This window comes from Uloborus diversus, chromosome 10 (assembly GCF_026930045.1).
Source record: "Uloborus diversus isolate 005 chromosome 10, Udiv.v.3.1, whole genome shotgun sequence".
Taxonomy (NCBI): Eukaryota; Metazoa; Arthropoda; class Arachnida; order Araneae; family Uloboridae; genus Uloborus; species Uloborus diversus.
This window is the reverse complement of record NC_072740.1, coordinates 14,393,168-14,418,116: the sequence shown is the minus strand read 5'-3', so window position 1 is coordinate 14,418,116 and position 24,949 is coordinate 14,393,168. Positions and strand designations below refer to the sequence as shown.

Sequence of the window (24,949 nt, the reverse complement as noted above, 5' to 3'; positions counted from 1 at the left end):
TCTCATATTTTGCAAACGTTTGTAATGTCCTCGAACAAAATCAACATTTAAAGATTTCAGACCTCAAAATTGTTTTAAAAACAACATGCACATAGAAACTTTCTTTTTTTCCTTTTTTGCATGAGTTTGCAGTTTTCATCCATTACATACCTTTCATGGAAAATATTATCTATTTCGCACACTGTTCTTATTTCAAATACATATTGCTATATGCTGCTTGTTGCATGTAGTGTCAAAAAAAGAAAAGAAACACTAGTGAAACAAATTCATCCCCGCCCCCCTTCCCAGCTCTGATACAAGTGTTACCATAAACGTGGGCTACTTTGACCCCAGGGTCCTTCTTTGGCCCAAATGGAGTAAAAGATACAACATTCTCTGTCAACCTTCAAGGCGCAATTTTTCAACATATTTTGACAGATTCCACTAGAGAGCATCCCAAGCACTCAATTATGTATACCAATTAATCTATAGCTCTGCTCATGTCGCAACACTAGTGGTTCTGTGTTTCTTGTGCTAACATATATGCCTTTATAACCTCTCAAACTTCTCCATGTAGAAGCAGTTCTACATGAGCTAAGAGTTTAAGTACCTATTTATGAGCATTATTTAATACTCTATGAAGTAGTATAGTTGTACTTCTCATTTATATTTAGGATATTTTTTCAATGACAATAACAACATATCTCTTAATCTAAAAATTACAACCTACTTTGACCCAGCATAAAACTTGGAAAAAATCCGCCAGAGAGAACACAAGAAAGAACATGGAATTCTTGGTAACTGGTAAAGAGAGAGATTGCAGACTCAATTCATCAGGCCTCAGTTACATGGCTTTCATTATTGAAGACAAGTAGTGGAATTAAAAGTTGCAGGAGGTTTAGAAAAAGGTTTACCCAGTTGCATCTACTTTTTACAAATATTGTTTAATTTGTAGGAAAGTTTACGGAATTTTATTATTGTAGAATGAAATGAGCTCAGGATTCCAATGTTCGTACGAGAGAAGGAGCGAATGTTGAGAGCATGGAACGCACCAAAAAAGGAACGTTTTTGGAAGTGGCCGAAAATTTAGGATCCTTTGTTTTTCGAATGGTGTTATCTTAATAAAATTATTCAACCTCCAAAACTGATGAAAAGATGACTGTTCTCAGTCGGTAATTTCTGAGACAATAACTAGGTATGCACGCACATTTTTTTTAAATATAATTTTCCTTGAAACAAATCTGTGTGACTCAAACTTCTTGTAAAATGCATTTTTCTTTCAAATAAATATTTTTCCCTATGATCACAAGTCTTTCTTTGGCTCTAGTTAGTTCTACAATGATTTTAAATAGGGAAAACTACAATGGGCTAAAGTAACCCAAATGCAAGGGTAACATTGGCCCAAATAAAAAACAATAATAAAGGATAAAAATACTTGGAAATAAACTGATCACTATTCAAAAATTAAATTAAGAGATCTCTAGATGCATAAAACAAGTTTCCACAGCTTGGAAATATAAATAGTTACAAAATTATTGAGAAAAGAATGAGAAAAAAATAAAAGTACTGGGCCAAAGTAGCCCACGTTTAGTTATCAATTTAAAAAAAGTTCATTTTTAAACACATTTTATATAAGTAGTTAACACATGAGAATGATAGCATAATTGAATTTATGCATAACAATGCAGCCTAAATAAGAAAACAAAGTTTTTTCCCCCTTTAATACACTGCTTTGCTTATCAGCTTGTGTGAGGGGTATTATTTATTTACGATAGTGCTCCTTAATGTGCGCAGTGTTCCAAGATTACATGAGAAGTAGCAGATTGGACTACTTTTTGCGGTGGCTGAAAACCTAAAATTTTATTGCTGGCTAATCAATGGAGTAAATTAGACACTTAAATGGTACAATGGAGACACTTAAATTTTTGGCAAAATTGAAAAAAGAAGCCTTTATGTTCTGAATGACTCAAATAATCTGCTTTTAGGATAACAAGTCGTTTAGAAGCAATATAAACTGATATCAAGAGAAAATGAATTGGGCCTATGACATAAAAACTTAATGACCTTTTAAGATGCCATAAAAAAATGTAAACAGCCAAAAAATACTTTTTTTTTTTGAAGTATCTTGATAAAATTTATTCTCAATTAAGACATTTTTAAGTAGCCTAAATAATTATTTGTATTCAAACTATAAGTGTTATAGTCTATCCATTATGCACTATTTCCTGATAAAGGAGATAAAAATTATTCTTGAAAAGGCTGGGAGAGGAGCTTCCAATGATTCGAACTACAAATTACTCGCAGGTTTCAGTCCGTGCCTAGGGACTTTGAGTTAACGACAGTCGAATGTATTCGATACATGATTTTTTATCAATTTGGTTGCATTACCTATGCAGCGCATCTTGTAAATATATATTAATGCTTTATTATCAGCATACTAAAGTTCATTTTTAACCTTAATTATATCTGAATGCAAGCAGAATAATAAAGGAAATTTTTTAGCTGAAGATCTGTGATGCGACTCTCACTATGTAACATGTGATGCGCTTAAAAAGTAAAATATATATATTTTTTTAATTTCAGACATGGGGGTCACAGGAGTAGTCTGATACTCTTGTTTTACATCAAGAAAAGTTTAAAAAAACTAAAACAAACCCTTAGAAAAAAAGATTTTGGTTTTGATGATTTTTCAAATATTTTACATGTGAGTCTCCAAATTTGCTCCAAATGTTCATGCTTTTGAACTTTGTGCCTCTCTAATCCCTTAGACAAGTGTTAATGGTTAATATAATGCACCTTTGCCTTCTAAATAAAAATAATAACTATGAAACTGGAGAAACAATGGGGCGGGGGTCATATTTAGATTCAGGGGGTCATTTTACATAAGAATCAGCAAGAATGGTGTTTAGAGCATTTGGAAGTTTTTTTTTTTTTTCGACATGTAGTATCTTATATTTTGATTGAATATATATTTATTGCATCGATGACCAAATGCAAAAATAGAAAGGACAATCATTTTATTGAGATGCAATAACATTTTTGAACATTAGTGAAGATCATTAGAGCATATTCCAGACAGTTTAGTGCATATTTTAATCACTTTTAGTGCATATAATCAAGGTTCCACTTATTACAGTTAGCAGATCTTATCAAAATAATGTCTGCTAACGTTGTTAGAATTTCAAAAAGTAATCAAAAGTCTTTTTTCTTTCTTTCTCTATTTATTTTTTAAGTTTTATTTCCAATCGAAAAAAATTTCTTCTTCACAATCCAAGAAAATCAATAATTTTTGTACATTTAGACTAATATTATCCAGACTCACATAATATAGCCAACAGCAGGTAAAATTTCGATTACATATAAAATGAAGCTAACTTTTATTTTCATGATCCAAAAATATATGCATAATACTAAAAGCAAAAAAAAAAAGTGTTCAAAGCAAAGTTAGTACTTACATCTTTTCAACATCTGCAAGTAAAGCACAATCTTGTAAAATTATCAGAGTGTTCTGAACTTCTTCTACATAAAACGGATCAGGAGAAATAATTTCACCAGCCCTGAAAATTTTAAAATATATTTATAATTCAATATTAACCAGTTCAAGCAGAAATTTTATATACAGGTTACATATGAAAAGTAACCCTGGGCTATAAAAATAACTTTTTTTTTGTCACATGGTGAAAACTACCTGCCATTTGTATAAAATGGTGAGATGAATTTAAATAAGTAAAACAGTTTTTCTCCATCTTGTACAGATGTTTTTGTGACCTACAATGGAAGTTTGAAAGAAATGTGTGTATTCACATGCGGGTCATTCCATACAGATTCAACAGATGAGTTCGCTCGACCATTTCTAATTTTTTTGAAACTCATATCCCAAAAAGATGCATATGAATGATGTTTAAAACCACTTTTATTTTTTCTCTAACCTTAACCCTTGATTTTTTAGGGGTCATCAAAAGTGATTTTTGCAGTCAAAAATAGGACTTTTAGACATTTTCATTTTGGCCAAAATCTATTTGAATTACATTTATGGCAGTTAATTTTACGCTTTGATGTTAAAGTGCATAAGATAATAGTCTCACATGCTGAGTTACGTGGGTGTAACTTAATAATTAAAATAATGGCAACAGGTTAAAGTTCAAGGTCAAATGTAAAATTTTTGCTCATTTCAAAGGGTCATAACTCGCTCAGGGGACAGAAACGCAAAATGAAATATGGCAAAAACTAATCATTGTAGTCACACTAATGAGAAAATATAGCTGTAATTGTGTTCTTGTTTACCCTTTACAAATTACAGCCCCTCAAAGATCAGAAAATTGAGAAAAATGACATTTTTCGACTCCTGTAAACCAAAAGGGGATGGAATTAAAAATGAAATTTCTTGGCCAATTGAATATTCCATTCAAGTACTATACATTTTATATATATTGTTTTGTGTATTTGGTTTGTAAAAAAGATACAGGTCTTTGAAATTGAGCAATTTTGCTAGTTAATTTACGCACTAAAACAGAAATAAAAAGTGTGAAAACTTCATTGCACTTTCTTAAATGACCTATATAATATATTATACTGAAAAAACATATTTTAAATATAAAAAAAACTATTTTAATTTGATAACTTAGAAATATTTGGACATAAATGAGTAGTTCATACATGATTGACAGCTTAAGTAGTTAATTTATAGACTATCTACACACACAAATTTTCAATACATACAAACATACGCTCTGTACATTAACTTATGTAACTTGCCTAAACACGTGCAAAAGCATTATCTACATAGTTGAAAGGAAAAAAAAGGTGAGTTTTTCATTTCTTGCTTCGGTGTAGTTTTAAGAAAATGAACTCACACAGTAGTACTATAGTTCTGGTGGTGACACAGCATATGGCGTACTGAAATACTTTACTCAAATACACAACAAAAATAGAAAGAACTTTCTTAATTTATGTAATCACGAAACGGATGTCAACTTGAGAGCTGAATGGCATTTCTAGGGAATATCACACGGTAGTGGACATTGTAACAGAATCAGAAGAACCGTAAAAAGAAATGATACTACTAAGACTAGCTTGCAAATAACTACTAGAAGTCACATTTTAATTCCTACAGAAATGTATACCTTCTGCATTTTTGCTACTAACCATTGCATGTATCCTTGTGAGCATTCAGTATATTAAACTAGCTGAAAAAATGCTGCAAGAAAGGTTTGACTCAGCAAATAAAATTCCCAATACAACATTTAATCACTGCTTTATGCCACCCTATTTAAATATTATCACTGTAAAATTATTGTCCCCTAGCAATAGGTATGAAGAATAGTGTGTTACTAAAAAGACTATCAAAGAAAAATGCCCATTATTGTCAAAAAAGTTATTACATAGCTTGTGTTGATCACTAAATTTAGAACCCCTGTCATTGTCTTGCTCCTAGTACATTTTCGAAGTATCAAATTATGAATGTGCCTTGGTAAAGCATTTTAAAACGCCATATACTTGAGTCACCATTACAACTATAAGACTACTAGGTGAGTTCATTTTTTCAAAACTACACTCAAACAAGAAATAAAAAACGCACTTTTTAAAATTTAAATTTTGCATATATAATGTTTTTGCATATGTTTAAGGCAATTTAGATATGTTAATGTACAGAGTATATAATTGTGTGTATTGAAAATTTGTGTGTATAGATAGTCTATAAATTAACTACTTAGGCTGTCAATCAAGTATGAACTACTCATTCATGTCCAAATATTTCTAAGTTATCAAATTAAAATAGTTTTTTTTATACTTAAAATATGTTTTATCAGTATAATATATTATATAGGCCATTTAAGAAAGTGCAATAAAGTTTTCACACTTTTTATTTCTGTTTTAGTGCGTAAATTAACTATCAAAATTGCTCAATTTCAAAGACTTGTATCTTTTTTACAAATCAAATACACAAAACAATGTATATAAAATGTATAGTACTTGAATGGAATATTCAATTAGATAAGAAATTTCATTTTTAATTCCATCCCCTTTTGGTTTACAGGGGTCTAAAAATGTCATTTTTCTCAATTTTCTGATCTTTGAGGGGCTGTAATTTGTAAAGGGTAAACAAACACACAATTACAGCTATATTTTCTCATTAGTGTGACTACAGTGTTTAGTTTTTGCTATATTTCATTTTATGTTTTCGTCCCCTAAGCGAGTTATGACCCTTTGAAATGAGCAAAAATTTTACATTTGACCTTGAACTTTAACCTGTTGTCATTATTTTAATTATTAAGTTACACCCACATAACTCAGCATGTGAGACTATTATCTTATGCACTTTAACATCAAAGTGTAAAATTAACTGCCATAAATGTAATTCAAATAGATTTTGGCCAAAATGAAAAGGTCTAAAAGTCCTATTTTTGACTGCAAAAATCACTTTTGATGACCCCTAAAAAATCAAGGGTTAAGGTTAGAGAAAAAATAAAAGTGGTTTTAAACATCATTCATATGCATCATTTTGGGATATCAGTTTCAAAAAAATTAAAAATGGTCGAGTGAACTCATCCGTTGAATCTGTATGGAATGACCCATGCATGGTTATTACTTTAAAAAATAACAAAATTTAGCTATTGTTCATTTCTTTTTATAATTGGCCTTAGGAAAATCCCTCTTAAATGTCCATCAATAATTGGCAAGCATTTGTTCACTTGCACGGGGGGCTGGGGGCACTCTGAAAATATGTCTTTGTTAAGCTATACATTACTAATACATGGAAATTCCAATTTTAAGTATTGAAACCCAGTACCAATATTATTAACAATCATCACAAAGTTTTTGAAAATAACCTATTTAATATGAAATGCTGGTGGAATAATGGAGCCATTCTTTTTCTACTCTTCTAGCCATACCGTCTCATTCGCACAGAAAACAACAAAATTGTGTTAAGCCCAAGCAGTTAATCCTTTATACTTTACCATATATTTTGTTTGTATTATGGTTGTATATTTTATTTTTAACGAGGCTTCATTTTATGTCAGAAAGTATTAATTCACTGAAATGTGTTGTACTAAATTTTATATGATAGAATTTTTGAATCTTTATAGATTTCCTTCATTTTAACTGAATATGCTAGTAGTACCAAAGGCAACATATTTTTCTTGTGTAATAGTATAGCTGCTATATTAGTTTTGGAAGAGCCTCACCAAGCCTCACTTAATGCATTTGATGTTCAAATACACACATAGTCAATACAATTACAGTTTAATAAATCCTGAGAGTAAAAACCGAAACATTTTTTCACGGCTGCATTCAAATATGAAAGTACAGATAATGTTTTAGTTCAGGAAGCATATAGCTTGAAAATTGGTGCCAATGGGATTGACCCATACCTCACCACAGCAGAACAGCAAACCTAACTACCTAACAGCATATTTCCTGTCTCCATGATAGGATTTTAACAGTGAATTATGCGTTATTAACATCAGAAACACATGGAAAAATGAAAAACATAAATCCTATTGTTGTACAAAAACTGGGTTATAGATCAATTCTGATTGGATTATTGGATATTTGAAATCAGCACCAAAGATTATCTAAGAAACACTATAATTGTTTCATGAGGCAAAATCTTTGTTTACCAGTGTAATCATTGATTAACTTATCAAAACACTTATGCATGGTAGTTCTATTGCAACTAAATTCAATAGTGAAATAATGAAGCATTCAGAAATGAAAGAAAATTTTAAATTAACTAAAACTGTCAGGATTCTCATAGAAGTCACATTTTATATCACATTTCATACAAATCTAACTAAAATAAAACATACTCAACAGCACATCCTCCGTCCTCCAATAGAACAGCAAGAACAGCATGGTGCTAGAAAATGGAAGGGGGAAAATTTTCTTTAGTAATGCATTAAACTAAAAGTTACAATTTAGTTGAAGTTTATAAAGCAGGAGTGATTTGGTGTCAGAGTAGAGTTCCAGCATTGCTTTTCTGTAAAAAAAATGTTCCCCTCTCACATGCAATTGACCACGACTCAGGATTCAATTGCCGTTGTGGTACTGGAAAATTTACAAATTTAACCTAGCACTGAAGGTGCCAATGTTTTTATCATATCTACACAGTGCTAGCCATGCCACACCACCCTCCTTACTTTTTTAACATGAAAACCTTCCTTGTCCCTGAAAGCTAAATACAAAACAAGGCCTTTCAACTTTGCTTTGAATTTACCTAATAGCAAGGCCTATTTTATGTCTATTTTTAGATATCAGCTTAACGTTATCCCAAAAATCATATAAGTGTCTTCGACGTTCTTCCCTAATTTTAGTAAATGAGACTTATAAAAAAAACTTCCAATCAAATACTCATTGACATTTTACAGCTAAAAATTACATAGTTATAAAATAAAAATAATAAATTTGTTTGTTATTAAAACAAAAACTAAAATAAGTTCATCTTCGGTAATATATATCAAAATAACATTGTATTATCAAAAGTACCAAAATATTCATAAGAAGCGGATTGAAATCGAAAACAAATGAAGTATTTTTCTTTATGCACTTGTTGAGCACATCGTACCCATGCTAAGAAGATTGCATTGATGAACTGTTTTTCATATATTTATAAGAAGAAATTAGGCAGTGAAAAGCAAAGGGAAGTAAGTGGACATTTTCAAGTTTTGAGTAAATGTGTTTGAAGATAATTTGCTAGGTTCTTTGAAATTGTTTTCTATAGCATGCTGTACAGCAGCATCTACCAGGGCTACTAGTATTATCTCTTGCCCCAAGAGTAAGGAGAAGTGCACCTACCATCAGGGACTGATTTTTTTTTTTTTTTTTTTTTTTTTTTTTAAGGACCAGTGTTCAGGCCCTCCAACTAAAGGGAACAAAAAATATTAGAGATGAATTTACTACAAGAAAACAAAGGAGAAAATATTTAAAGAATCATTGATGCACAGAAAGCACATTATGATTTACCTTTACACAATTTATATGATAGTTTTTCCATCTGCGACTGTAAAATAATTTCTAACATGAAAACCATAAATTTATTTTAGATTTATATTGCATGATTTCTTTGCAAAACATCTTTATTATTAACTTTTTTCCTATGAAAATGATAGTTTAAAGATTTCTTTCTATCAAAATAATATCCAACACTTACCTTCATATTTTTTTCTGGGGGGGGAGGGTACCATATTTGGGAACCCCACACCGATTAAGACATCTGGGTGCCCCGGAGCACCCAGGTCTAAATCGGTCCCTGTGTACCATTTGTACTGGTTATCTCCAACTTTTCAGTTTTGCCACTTACATTCTTTTCTTTCTCACTGCCTCATTTGAATAATTTCCCTTGTATTAAGGGAAGCTTGTCACATCTATCTACCCATACCCCCTATACATTTGCATTCATCCTTCATTGCTCAATGTGCTTAAAGGGGCAGGAACGGTATCGGCCGAAAAATACATACATGATGAACGTGACTTCATGACATGAATGAATGCAAGTGTTACGCTCAAAATCATTCTTTCTATTTGTATTTCAATGAGTATCACAAGATTTGAAAAATAGTAGTCTGCAATTGGTAAAAGTGGCCAATTTTAGCAGGGGTGCCTATGCTCACCCATCCATAAAAGCAAAGACTCCCTCCCCTAAATATTGCAAAGACCCCTCCCAAGAGCCAGAGCCCCCCCCCCCCCAATGAGAAAAATACCCCTCAAACCCTGCCCCCTAAAATTTTCAATGGCACAGTCTGTGCCATGACCCCCTCCCCCCAGATGAGTAATGAGCAAGAGAATGCTCAAGACTAATAATCTCCAAATGCCATAACCTAATTAAATATATATGACTAAAAATGCATGATTAAAAATAATTGAAGACAGCTTAAAATAAAAACCAAATTTATTTGATAATTTAGTAAAGTTAGTTAAATTAAATTAAAAACATTTGAAACAACACGAACTAGAGCTGAGCTATATCAATCTATTATCTATCTATTAAAAATAAAACCCGCGTCGTTGCATAAAAGCAAACGAGCGCTCGAGTCAACTAGCCAGAGAGAAAACACCGAAGAAGTCAATTTCCTACTCGAAACATTTCCTTTTATCCTAAGTGAACTCATTAGCATGTGGACGCCAAATCCCCTTCTGATACACGCCAGCATAGCACCTGGCCAATGAGCATCGGGCACGTGCCGATCAGTTACGATGATTCGTCGATTACGTAAAGATCGTGACGTCATAGATCAGCGACTGCATGTGTGAGATACGTCTTCAGGCATCCGCATTAGAAGGTAGAAAAACATCGTTGAAAATTTCTCCCATACTAGGATTAGGCAGTTGACTTATACTATCGTGAGATAAGTGGTGAGATGAATTAGTTAAGACTTGTTAATTATTATTTAAGGGGCGCTAGGCCAACAGTGAGCACCCCTGATTTCGGAAATACAATTCCTTTAGGGCCTTTTTTGACCAAAAAAAGTCACCATAGTCACCTACGCAGGGTTCGAAAATATCATGATATTTTCAAAAATATAGAAAATATCCGATATTTTGAAACATATCGGATATATTTTCAATCAGCACAAACTAATATTTAAAATAGTAAATAAATCTTTAATCACTCTTTATTTTCTTATATTATTTTTACAATAAAGCTTGAAAGTAATGCTTCTTTCATTATTTTTATCTAATATTTTATTTTACATTTTTATTAATTTTAATGAAGATAATTTAGTATTAGCTGTTTTACTCATTTTTTCCTTACTCTTACACAGTTATATGATTCTGAAATAAATAATATGCATTTGTCGTTGCACAGTCATAAGACATTCTTTTTTTTCTAACGTTTAATATTTAATAAGGCACTTTTAATATGAATTAAAGTTGTTACATTACTAATAATTTTATGAATATAAAACACAAGTGAAAAAGGAATATTATATTACTTTGTTATATTAATGATGTGTGTTAATACATCACAAAAATATAATACATAAATTTTTGGTTATTCTAATAATAAATGAAAAATATTACTATAATCAATATAATTTTTTGTATTGAAAACACCGTAGTTAAAAAAATAAATATCGAAAATATCAAAATATCATGACATTTTCAAAATAAATATCTGACATATATCGTAATATATATCATGATATATACGGACTGATATATATCGCCGAACCCTGCACCTACGGTCAAAAATAGTTGCAAAAGTCACATTTTTAGTCGCCAGTGGTAAACTTGAATACAAATTAAAACAGTTAAAAGATAATGAATGGTTTTTACCAGTCATGAAAATGGTAATACAGACAAACTCATTTATAACAAGCATAAAGGGATTGCTATATTTGCTGGTTATAACCGAGTGCTCGTAAAAAAATGAGTTAGTGAAAAATCATAAAAATTCGTACATACTTGCTTTGTTTTGTTTCTTATTTCTGTACAGTACTAAAGAAGTTGGTAAATTTACTTCAAACTGTTTTACTGTCTCTTTCCCTGTGTTAATTATTTGGAGGGTAATAGACATTTGCTCATAGCGTTTGATTAACATCGAGTTTGATTTGCTCATAGCATCATAGCCAAACCTGACTTTGAAAAAAGTTTTAAGTTTTTCAACACATCAAAAGCCACTGAGTGTGAAGGTTGTTCAGTTTTAAGTTTTTCATTTTTGTTGTTATTGTCGCTTTTATTATTTTCCATCTGTATTAAATTGAATTTAGGCTACAATATCCTCGGAAATAATAACATTGATTTCATCAAATATATAACTTTCAAAACCTTCTCTTTCCAACAAATTTAAAAAAGGGGGGCGTCATCACTTGTTTTTCTAGACTTATGACTCAACACTAACTTTTGGTTCACTTCAGAATATTAAAATAAGTTTTCCAAGGACACGCTCAGCTGGAACGCCATAGAAATTTTATGAATCCCAAATATATTGCTGGTTTTAAGTGGGGATTGCTCGTTAAAAGCAAGTTATACTCCCATAGTTATAACATTGTACTAACCAATTCTTTCTAACTTCCTCACTAAATCCGGGTTCTCGTTAATTCGGGGCTTGTTATAAGCAAGTTCAACTGTATTTCTATCAAGGTTTGTGATTTTTTAAATTTAAAAAAAAAAAGGTGATTTTTTTCAATTTAAATCAGATTTTTTTTTAATGTTCAAAAATTTGTAGATATTAACTACTTTACATTTACAAACATAATATATTTCACAAAATAGATGAATCCACTCAGCTTACTTTTAAAATTAAGATAGGTTTTCTAACCATTCATTCAATAAATTTTTAAGATTTATAAATACTTTATAATGTGTGCTTAAATAAGACGTGATTTTGTTATATGCTTTACTTAACATTTAAGAACACGGAAGGCGCACTGAGTCCGCCACTCAGCTAGAAAGCAGCTGTAAATTTTACAAAAGTCACTAGACCAACACCTGGCCATTATTTACCCTTTTTGCAAGGTCCCTTCAGTGAGGTACTTGTGTTTAAAGTTAAAAATTGCCTTTTTCTCGTTCTTTTTTAATATTTTTCATAGAAATCACACATGAATGCTCCATTTTTTTGTGCAAAAAGCATATACAAATAATAAAATATACTTGTGAGAGCTGCAATAGTTGTACAACAAATGCCAATGAGTTGTCTCAATGACTAAAATATCATTTTTATGAATAAATTTTTTATTTTATTTTATTTATTTTTTATTTTAAATTTGTGAAATTCTCAAATTAAATGTTATCATTTTTTACTATATTATGATCATATTCATTTTAATTGTGTTTGTCTGTTCGTTCAATTAGATCTTTGCTACTTCTATAACATTACTAGACATTGTAGTAAATAGAAAAATCTTTAGAAATTGATAGTTAAGCTTCAAAAAATGCTGGTGTACAGAGTACACCACCCGTGTTTCTATGTTGATTCAAACCGTTCGTGTTCTTAAAGGTTAAAGATAAGGTTTCCATCGTATAACTTTTTAGTGTAAAACAATGTATTGAACAATTACTTTTATTAAATATGTTAGTCATGGTGTACAAGAAAAACTGCAAATTTTTAGTTTGTTTTAAACTGTAATTTTGGAGTAAAGGCAATATTGCAAGAGTGAAAATCGGTTGTTACACACAGAGATAGATTGATCTATGAAGTTTTGCATGTTGAAGTTAAGACAGTATAATGCAGTGCAGTTAAATTTAAAGCAATACAGTCCAAAAATGCAAAATTAATTTATAAAAATAAAATCAACAGAATGATTTTGTTACAAAAATTGCTTGATTCAAATCAATTGATTTAAATCAATTTTTTTTTAAATCACTTGATTTATATCATGATTTAAATCAAGCTGATTTAAATCAACAAAATCTGATTTCTATCCTGTTTAATTTTTTATAGTAAAAATCAAATATATGAAAAGTTATAGCATACCAATCCAGCTACAAGAAGAACTGAGCGCCCATGTTTTCTTGTGTATGTTTCAGTTGAATTAGATGTATCATCAAAATGACTTGGAAATACTTCTTGCCATATGATTACATCAGACACAAACTTCATTTTGGTGAGATCAAAAATATGATGATGATGAAGAAATGAATGTACATCCAACAAATCATGTTTAGGAAAATGATTGCTTATTAAATATCCCTAATTTAAGAAATGAAACAAGATTTAATTTCACATCTGACAAAAAGATTGTTGTTTTCATGAATTAACAGACATTTACAGAATCTATACCTAAGTAACTTCAAGGAGTTTTTCATTACCAGGTTTTATCCATTCATTTTATAAATTGATGATACATGCACTTTCTTAAAAAATTCCAATATTAATACATAATATAAATTTCTGATTTTAATTTTTCAAAAGGATAAAGGAAGCATGATACTAACAAGTGAACAGATATAAGTTGGATGAAAATTCTGACATAATCAGTGCATTTTGAAAAACTGATTATGAGCTTCAGTTCAGGTGTGTCCTGATTAACAGAAGCTTTTTTTTTCTTAACATCTTTAAGAAAATTTTCGTAACAGGGTCATTCCATAATGACAAACGTAACATTTAGAGACTCTGTTTTGTTGTATAACATGAGTTTAAAACGTCTAATAATCATTTACTTGTGCTTTTTTTTTTTTTTTAATTTTGAGAAAGAATAAAACTTCAGTGTAATATTCATGCAATAAAACACAGCATAAATCACGTAAATTGGTTTTTGAAACTAAATTACTATAGTGTGATGAATGTAACATTTTTGCAACCTTAAATTTGCAACATGAAATTCAATTCTCAATTTCTCTAAAGTTTAGGTAAGTATTATTGTAAAATCAGTGTAATGCGTTATTTTCATTCCTTAACTTTACTTTTCATGCAGAATAATACTCATTTTTCTCTTAATGTAACAGAAATGAATATTTTTCTTCAAAATATGACGTGTGACGAACGTAACATTGAATAGCGTAACTCTGAAGTTACGTTCATGATGGTGAAGATTCGTGTAGTTTTTTAGACTGTTACATATCTAAATATTAATTAAAAAGTAAGCAGAGATACTTTGTCTTAAAAGTAACACTTATATCAACTATTTTTCAACATGGGTTAAATAAATGCATTTTAATTGGCTTTGTGCAAAATTTATTTTTTTCTCTTATGTTTTGAAGTGAAACTTTTTATGCTAGAGCTTTGATTTTCTGATCCCCAACCTTTTTGTGTGACAGAAGTGACGTAGTTGTTTTTTAATAGTTGGCAGAAAAAATGAAAAATGATAGGGTTCAATTTTGTTGATAAAATTTAATTTCAAGGCTTAAGTTAACATATATTTGTGGATTTGATCACTTTATACGTTTCAAAAAATGCAGGTTTTCGAGGATTTCTTTGATTCACATTCAAGAGCGTAATCCACATTGCGAAGGTTTAGCCGTGAATTTAGTTTGTTAATTTTATCATCAAAATTAACTTCATTATTACTATTATTTTTTATTGTTTTTGGCAACAGCTAAAAGGCAGAGTTCAAAAAATTTTTAGTTTTTTCACTGTTTATAATCTTTTCTTCATTAAAATATACAATCATGTTTTACCTGGGACTACATGGAAGAGCATGGTTTTTGAATCTTTCCGTACACTTAGCATGTTGAGAAAGATGAATTTGCATTGGTTTACAACTCTAAACAAAGCTAACTTACTAGCTTCTCTACAATTGATTCTCATCTCCTGCCTTCTCATTTTTGATTCCTCAGTCTTCTTGATTTTCTCTTTTATCGTTGTGTGCTTTTTTTTTTTTTTTTGAGCAATCACGATTGCTTTTTGCTTTCATTTGACTGTCCTTGACGTTACGGTTCCTTTTTCAGCTTGGACCAGGGCTGCAGCCCCACCGTCCACTGGCGGTGGCGCGGCTGGTCCTGAGCACTGTCCACCGGAATCCACTTTTGCTGGGCGGTGGTGTCCATGTCCTACACACGCATGCTCATACACACTCCCCTACGTGCGCACCCCCTTTACACACATACACACGCCTACGTGCACACACGTAAGCCTACACACACAACTAAACACACGTAACCACCCAGGAGGAGGGACATGCTTGGGGGGGGGGGGGCGTTTCTAGAAACAATAACTCTAATCAGTAGGGTCTTGTCGCAACTCGTGATTGCGAAAAACATAATTTGAATTCAAATTAGAATTAATTGGGGGAAGTAGGTCACAGATTTTACTTTTTTTTTTTTTTGCAGTAGTATTTGCATACCCTTTGCTACTTTTTTTTCCAGTCATTTTCTTTTTGTTTACATGCCATTCTTGCTCTGCTTTAACTATGTCTCTCTCTCTGTTTTTTTTTTTTTTTCAGCAGCTGATTTTTTTCATAAAATGCAACCCAAGAAAATTTTACAAATATGTGTTGAAAATAGAGTTAATATTTGCAAAAACTACAAAATATTATACAGTGACATTGAAAAAACAACTATTTCAAAATATACAGTTCATTCATTTTTTATTGAACTAAACGTTTGAAAGATGCAGTGTTTGTTTCAAGCGATTACGTTCATTACAATCAAGATGTTATGTTTGTCACACTGATAGCTAATTGTGTACATAATTTAATAAAAATTCAACATTTTAAATGCATTCTAGGAAGCTCTTGGGAAGAGAATAAAGCAAAATTTTTCTTTTTATAGTCCTATAAAAAGTGTCGAAGGGAAAATACGCCGTTTTGTGACGAACGTAACAAGCCGTTCAACACAGAATTCAAATTAGGCTCAACGAGAAAAAAATAAAAATTCAATGAAAGAAATTGAAATCTCAAAATATAAGCAATAACTGAAAAAAAAATATTTACATCGAATGTATGCTTAAAAAATTACAGGTCTCGTTTCTTCAATGCTTTATAGTTAAAATATACATGTTGTTGAAGATCTTCAAGTAGTAATTATTCTACACACGGCATCGATCTTGAAAAATATTTTACGAGATTTGAAAATTTAAGAATGTTATCTCTAAGATTATGTATAACACATTAATATTGATTGAGTTTGGAATTTTAGCCTGCAAGTTAACATTTTTGTGGAATAAGCCACCACCAAAAATATAAAGAAAAATATAAATTCTTCAGTCAAAAAAAAAAGAAAAAGGTAAAATGTTTACTAACATACAGAATAACCTACCTTAAAAAACAGGCAACACCCAATGATGCTGAATGTTCTTTGGTTATAACTAAAACCATCAGACTGAAAAAAAAATTGTAACTAAGGAAAATTTTTTTAGAGTATTCATGTATAAAAATCATAACTTCTTAACACTTTCAGGTCTGAGCTATTTTGACCCCATATCTCCCACCAGACTGGGGTTTTTTGGCACTTTGCATGATTTTTTAAAAAATACTTGGAAGATGTGTATTTTAGTAATTTTTATGGTATTACATACTTCAAGATGTTTTCTTCCGTAATAAAGGAAATATTTGAATGAAATAAAAATTAAATTTTAGCAAGAAATTGTTGAAAAAAGCCTGTTTGAAACAAAAAAAAAAGTTCTGCACTTCATTTTTAACCATAAAAGTTTACCCAGATTAAATTAAAAACTTACTTTAACCTTGAACAGATATTTGAATATAGGTTTAATTTGTAAATAAACATTATTTAATAAAATTTGCTTTTGTATGGTACATTTCAAAGAACAAACTCGAATTTAAACCCCTATTCTATCACGTTTCATGCTTTTATTTTTGCCTGGTGCTGCCATCTATATATGTTTTTTGAAAGTAAAAGGTTCGTAGATAGCATTTAAAAAAGCTATAAACGCATAGAACTCGTACTTTTATAGCCAAGAGAGTAAAAATTTGACCCCGAGAGAAACTCGGGCTTAATTAACTTCACCAAAAACGGCAAACCGAATGACACTTGGGCATAGACCTCAAAGTGTTAAAAACATAAACCTCCAAATGTTAGGGTCTGGTGTGGTAAAGTGGTCATAAAATCGTAGGTTTTCAACTTAGGTGGATAATAAATACAATAAATTATTTAAACAATTAAATTTTTTTTGTTGTTATTTTACATTGCATTATTAAAGAGCACGGTACATTGAATTTCAGGAAAAAAAATATTGATTTAAGTAGTTTTATAGCATGTTCATTTCCCTTTGTATTTATGACCACTTTACATAATTTTACCTCATGGGGTCATTTACCCCATGGCAGGAATCTGTCCAGGATCTTTCAAAGGGTCCGTTTTTTGTAAAAAATCAATTTTGTGAAAAATCAAATTTTGCAAAAAAAAAAAAAAAAAATTTGTAAAAACGAATTTTTTGAATTTTGAGATGGCGCAACTGCATTATTGACACTTAAAGTTCAGTGTTTTCCCTCTTTTCTGTTGAGAATATCATTCTTAAGTGTTTTTCGAGTATTGGGGTGCGGGAGGGGGGCATCGCTATCTGAAAGATGGGCACCCCTCAAGTATCAATATTTATTTATCATTCTACATCATGTTAATTTATGCTACAAATGTTATATGTATAGTATTTAAAATAATTGTAACAAAAAAATTTAGGCAGGGGTTCAGCAATTTAACTTTTTGAACCAAGACATTGTTAAAGAGCACAGAATTTCATTTAAAACTTATAAACTCCGTGATTTTTACAAAACTTAAAAAATATTTAATGTGTTTACCTTTTAACACAGCGTACTAAACATCGAAAATTCGAAAAATCAGATTCCCATAGCGGATGCAAAGAGATTGCAATCCTCAAAGTAAAAACATTAAAAGTATAAAAACGGCTTGTAAAATAAATATTTTGGATAAAATTATTTTAGAATTGCATTTTAGAGTCCTATGATAAACATATCATTAATGTCTGGACACAGTTGAATCAAAAACAATAAAATAAAATAAAAAAAGAACCATCGATTCGGCATTTAAATTTTTTACTCATAAAAGAAAATCTTATTCTGCTTTAAAAACGTAAAATAAGCGTTATTACAAAAATAAAGAGACTTTTCATTTATTTGCATCCTAATAAAGCGAAGTTAGCTTGAGAAAAGAATAAAATATGATTATCATCAAATGTAAAAAGATTGTGCTTTTCAAAATGTAGGCATCTAAAGAAAAAAACGATTAATAAAAGAGTTTATTTAAAATTTATTATTCTATTTAGCATTGAAAAATCAAAGCCATATAACTTTCTCCCAATCTTCCCGCCAGACGCTCGCTAAGTGGCAATAAGTTTAAAGTTGGTAACCCTATCTGAAGCGATCAGATTTTCCTCCCATCCCTACTATCCTTTGCAGTTCTGAGTTCATTTTGCTGTATATTATTGTTTATTAAATCATGAGAAGGGAGAAAAATGCTTAGGACTGACTGAAGGTTGACGCTTTTTCAGAGAAGTTTACAACAACACCACTGCGTAAAACAAACAAGCAAAATTATAAACCAAACTGAAGTTCAGTTGTTAATTTCTTTCAAAGAAACCAACAACAAGCATTATATTTATTTGGCCTTAGTAGTTATTTATCGCTTGCAGGAGCATCACAAGAGTGCAGATTTTTTTTTTCTTTTGCAAAATTAGCAGATTTTATATAAGTTGATCCCTCTAATTTAACTTTAAAAAAAGTTTCTAACATTATCTTTTTTATGCACGGAAATATGCTGCATTATTTTGATTTGAGATTTGCTCTTCCAGTAAACAATTTGTGAAAGATCTGTTTTTGTTTATCAGAATTTCGTGAAGGGTCCATTTTGGTTGGTCGGGATTTTGAGAAAGATCCATTTTGGTTGATCGGATTTTTGTGAAATTTTTTCTGGCAAGACCCCTGTATGGGGTGGGGGAAAGTGGTCATAGCATGGGGTAAAGTGGTCATAGTTAAAAATAGCTGCAAAACCATTACAAATGACCCTAATTTTTGTATATTTCGGCTATTTTTATAGTAACAAGTATATGTACGAGTACATGCGGGTATACAGGAGTATACTATACTTGTCATGTAGACATGAGTAAACATGTTCATACATGAATAGATACATGTATACATCAGATATATGCATGATATATAGTCCTTTGATATATAGTGCGTTTCAGCTTAATGCACGTATGATGATGGATTTTAAAATCATTTTTAACTTCACTTTTTAGTTAAAGGAAAACATTTTGTCTTTTTTCTTGCAAATATTGTATAACACTTAATTGTTGGCCAACTACTTAGTAACAAAAGAATTGTAAAAATTAAAAAATAATAAAATAAATAAATAAATTATTAATAATGATGTAATAACTATTAATAATGAATTTGACAACTGATTGTAGCAAAATAATTATTATAAATCTTTACTCCTTTTTTTAACATTTATAATAATTCTACACTAACATTTATATTACAGAGAGGATATGGGAACTGTTCACATATGCCCCTACATGTTGTGTTCACAAGTGCCTCATCATCTACATTAGAACTAATTTTCAAACATAAAGAATTCTTAATTTAATTTAAAACATTAAATATTGTTTTAAAATTTTCTTGAATGTATGTTTGTAATAATAAGGGTTAGCTTATTGGTTAATTTAAAATATGTTTTCACTTGAAGAAGATAGTGATAAAATTACATCAGCATCTACTAAAATAAAGAAGTTGTCATCACAGAAACATAAACTGGTACATTGTTCTAAAAGTTTGGCTAAGCATTGGGACTGGTCCTGCCATTACTGGAGAATTCCTCAGTCAAAATTTTTTGCTTGACATTATCCTAGTAAAACATACCATGTTCACATGTGCTCCCCTTTCATATAGATATTTATTTATTATTTCTTTCACAAATGTCTCAAATACTAATTGTTTAAGTATACCTTTTTATTTTAACTATTTTAGTTTGTTTAAGTAGAATAAGGTATTATGTCAAACAATAAATTCTCACCTCTGTTACCCAAGCACAATGTGCCATTTCTCATTAACAGATGGCAGTAATGACATCACATTTTATATCCCATTATACAAGAGAGAGCCCCCTTCTTTATTTTCAGCCATAAAGAAGTTGTGAGATTTTTGTTGAAAAACAAGATAGATTTAGTTTAAAAAACCAAATCTGGTTATTGGGAATTCTCACCTCCGTGAACTTGAATTTCTGGGAAGTAAATTAACATCAAAAAAGAAGTGCACATGCTTTCATGTGCTTTACATGTGCAGATTGCGTCAACAAAGAAAAGAAAAAAACCCCTGGAAAAATGCACCTATTAGGCCTATATTAATGGAAAATTCCTCCCCTCCATGAATCTCACCTCCGTAATAGACCTTATCAATTTCATTATTTTTGAGGACGAATAAATGATGGAAAATGCGTCAATTTTATACAGTCTGCCAAAATTATGAATAACGAGTATGTTTTTAAATATACAAATTTGGAAATATATTAATGTTATTCTACTTTTAGACACAAATTTGGACTATAAAGACAGCTAAAATTTAAGCTGTATTTTAATTAAGACAGCTTACTTATATTTTCACACCATTCATTAAAATAGCTCATTGTGCTTCAACAATTAACAAAATTACTTCTTTGATATTAAATTGGTTTCATTTTCAAACGTTAAAAGTTTTTTTTTTTTTTTAATTTCCCTGAACAAGGTATTTTTCTATTTTTCTATTTATGAGTAAAATAACTGGAACATAGCTCTGCTATTGTCTATAGTTACTTTTAGTAGGTAACTCTTTCATGTAAGAATTAAAAAAAAAAAGGTTTTGAAATCAAAAAATATTTTGGTTCAAAAGTTAACGCATTCTGGAGAATGATCCATATATGTTGAGTTTCGTGATGATAACTTGTTTCCTTCTGGGTTCATATGGGTCATTCTTCAAAAAGTATGACTTTTCAGTCACATGCCTCTTACAGCAAAAACTTTAAGGAACAATTCATTTATTAATTTTTTTTTAAATTTCATCGAAAATACATCTATTAAAACCGGTCAGCAATTTTTTAATAATAATTTTTATTTTAACATATTTTTGGTTCACAGTATGAGAATTCTCACCTTTGTGGCATGTCAGACACCTGGTGTGTTTAAGCAACATAAACACACACCTGGTGTGACTGTTTATGCTGCTTAATAACTTGTTTAATTAAAAGTGTATTTATTTATTATTTCTTTCACCAAGTATCCCAAATACTAATTGTTTAGGTATATGTAATTTTTTAACATTGTGTTTGTTTGTTTTAGTAGGATAAGGAATTACGTTACACAATAAATTCTCACCTCCGTTACCCAAACACAAAATGCCATTTCTCATTAACAGATGGCAGTAATGACATTACATTTTATTTCCCATGATACAAGGGATCCTCCTTGTTTATTTTCAGCTGTAAAGAAGTTGTAACATTTTTGTAGAAAAACAAGAAGATAGATTTTGTTTTAAAATCAAGTGTGGTTATTGGGAATTCTCACCTATGTGAACTTGAATTTTAGGGATGTAAACTAATGTAAAAAAATTAATGTACATGTTTCCACATGCTTAACATGTGCAAATTTTAGCAACAAAGAAAAAAGTTTCTTTTCCTCAAAAATATATCCATTAGATTAATATTAATGGAAAAGTCCTCACCTCTGTGACAGACCTCATCAATGTCATTATTTCTGAGGTGAGAATAAATGATGGAGGGGAATACATCAATTTTAGACAGTCTAGCAAAATAATAAATTACTAGACATTATTCTCAAATTTACTAATTTGGAAATATGTTAATACTATACTATTTATATACAGGGTTTATACTCTATTTGGATGAAAAAATTCCATGACTTTTCCAGGACCTTTTCATGACCTTGTTACATGAAGAGAATAATACTATTTAATATCAAACTTGCCTTTTTTTTTTTTTGGAAATGAGCATTAGCAAAACTTCTATGTGAATGCCACTACACGATTGGAAAAATATCAGTGTACACCAAAAAACTGAATAATTCTTACCTGTTTTCATCATATAAGTTTAAGTTAAGTAAAACCACAGTGAATGATGCTTAAATGTCGACTATTTTTTTATAAACAGGCAGAATGATAATGATTGGGGAAAAGGTTGAATGAATCATTACTAAATTTCAATAACTTTGCTTCAAAAGTTGTCTTTTAGTGTCAACTTGACAATTTTTTGGCTCTTTAAAATAAAGCCACATGTTTTAATAAATTCATGTTTCTAAACCAGATATTTATTTAAAAAAAAAATAATAAAAACATTTCATAGTAAATAAATCTTTTGATTTAAATGTACTTGTTTACTTATTTGTACATTTTCATATAAATTAACAGGTTTAGAAATTCCAGAACATGTTTGAATAATCACACTGAACGTACCAGTGGGTCCCATGGATTAGTTTTGTGGGCTGTATATTGGGCACTACTGTTTTTGAGCATTAGAATTCCCCTATTTCTGTATTCTATCGCCTGACTAAAGATTGTCCAAAACCTTCAATAAATTGAGATAAACTCTGATAAATTTTAAAATACAAATTTAGGAGTGATGGAAACAAACTTGGATGCAATGTTTTTTGAGATCGTTCAATTTTCCAGTTTAAATAGCGTTCATGGTGCAATACTAAATCACTCAAAAGTTCTAATACTCTTTTTAGCTACTGTTACTTTTTCCCAGAACATTTTTCCATGACTGAAAACAAATTTCCATGACTTAGACTGAAAATTTCAATTTTCCATGACTTTTCCAGGTCTGAAATTTGCTTATTTTTTTTCCATGACTTTCCAGGATTTCCATGACCCGTACAAACCCTGTATATATCTATATTTCTATATAATATATTTCAACACAAATTTGAATTGAAAGGATAACTAAAATTTAAGCTGTACTTTAAGTAAGAGAACTTAATATTAGATTCACACTAATCATTAAAATAGCTCATTGTTTGCACAATTAACAAAATTACATCTTTGATAATAAATTGTCCTCTTGTTTCAAACACTAAAAGTATTTTTTCTTTTTTTATTTATGAGTAAAGCTGGGCCATTGTTCATGGTTACTTCTAGCAGGTAACACTTTCATGTAAGAATTTAAAAAAAAGAAAGAAAACAAAAGGTTTTGAAACTCAAAAGTATTTTTGTTCAAAAGTTACACATTCCGGTGAATGACCCATATATTTTTTGCAACAGAGCATATATATATATATATATATATATATATATATATATATATATATATGATCTAAATAAAACAAAAAGTTAAACACTAGAAATAGTAAAAATAATTTGCCCTGAGTTTTCCTTGAACAAATGTTTCATTGCCATAGCAATAGCTTGTGCTTTATTTGAGTAGCACATGCTATTTAGGACATCCTATTTTTGAGTTACTAGAAAAATATTAAAACTTTTATAGCATCAACTTATAGGCTTTGTATAATGTTAGTTAATACGGATTTTGATGGTAATAATTGTCTTAAATATATAGAGAGTATGAAAATTCAAACAACATACATGTGCTTATATCTTAGTATTACCTGAGGTCAATAAAAAGCAATCCCAAGTATTTGAGCATCTTTAGGAAAAGATTCAACATACAATTCAAAAAGTGCAGTTTTGAAAAACATTTTTAGTATGAGAGACTACCACAACATTGAGCCTTTATGCATAAATATCTTTCAACTTTATGAATGACAGGTTGGAGATGTCATTTTACATCTATTTAGCATTTTTGCAATGCATGGCTTAATCACAAAATTTCAAGAAGTTTTAAAAGTCAGCATTATGTATTATGACTAAAAGTCCTAGCGATAAATTAGCTCAGATATATTTTTTATGCAACAATTACCAAAAAATTTGTATTTTTTAGTAATTGTTGCACAAATGCTTTAAATGCACTTACAGATGGTTGATAATCACAGGACTCTAGTTCGGATAGTACATCTTCGATTTCAGCCTGAAAAATACATCATTTTAATTTTATTTTATTATACACAGTAATTCAAAAACAATTAAAATTATGGGGTTTTTTTTCTTTTTAATGAAAGGTATATGCATCTTTTACAGACTACTTTACCATTACTTAAGGTTTATTGGTGAGACATTATACAGGGGTAATTGCAAGTTCATGAAAAAATACCAGAAATTTATTAAAGGAAAACGGAGGGCTAGGACATTTTTTAATCCAAGGCCCCTATTATTTAAATATATGTAGTTTTACACATATATACATTAATTGTTTTTGATATACAAACAAGACACATTTCTGATATTCAAGTTGTTTCCTCAGTCAAAATATTGTGTATATGTTTACTTAAATTGTTAATGATCTATAAAGTTACTTATGAGGTGGTATTATACACATTATCAACAAAAAAATATTCTAAAGTGACAGTAAAAGTCTCACAACAGAGTTTCTGTTTTTTCCTCACAAAGATTTTTAACGTATTAAAAATTGCACTTACTGCTAAAAATATTGTAAAGAATTTAACTAGATAAAATACATAAATCTCTTTCACAAGGTTTTGAAATTGGAAAATATTTTCATTCCAAAGTTACAC

The 24,949-nt window shown here is 30.0% G+C and overlaps 1 protein-coding gene across 1 annotated transcript in view; it reads right to left on the bottom strand.

The window, feature by feature from the left end:
• Nucleotides 1-24,949, bottom strand: part of LOC129231665 (protein inturned-like) — an 88,541-nt gene that overhangs the window by 22,893 nt on the left and 40,699 nt on the right. The window contains exons 10-15 of the mRNA XM_054866028.1: nt 24,292-24,345; nt 16,618-16,680; nt 13,397-13,612; nt 7,791-7,840; nt 3,435-3,536; nt 307-383 (exon numbers count right to left, since the gene is read on the bottom strand). Coding sequence (XP_054722003.1) covers nt 307-383; nt 3,435-3,536; nt 7,791-7,840; nt 13,397-13,612; nt 16,618-16,680; nt 24,292-24,345 — 562 coding nt within the window. The remainder of the gene's footprint in view (nt 1-306; nt 384-3,434; nt 3,537-7,790; nt 7,841-13,396; nt 13,613-16,617; nt 16,681-24,291; nt 24,346-24,949) is intronic.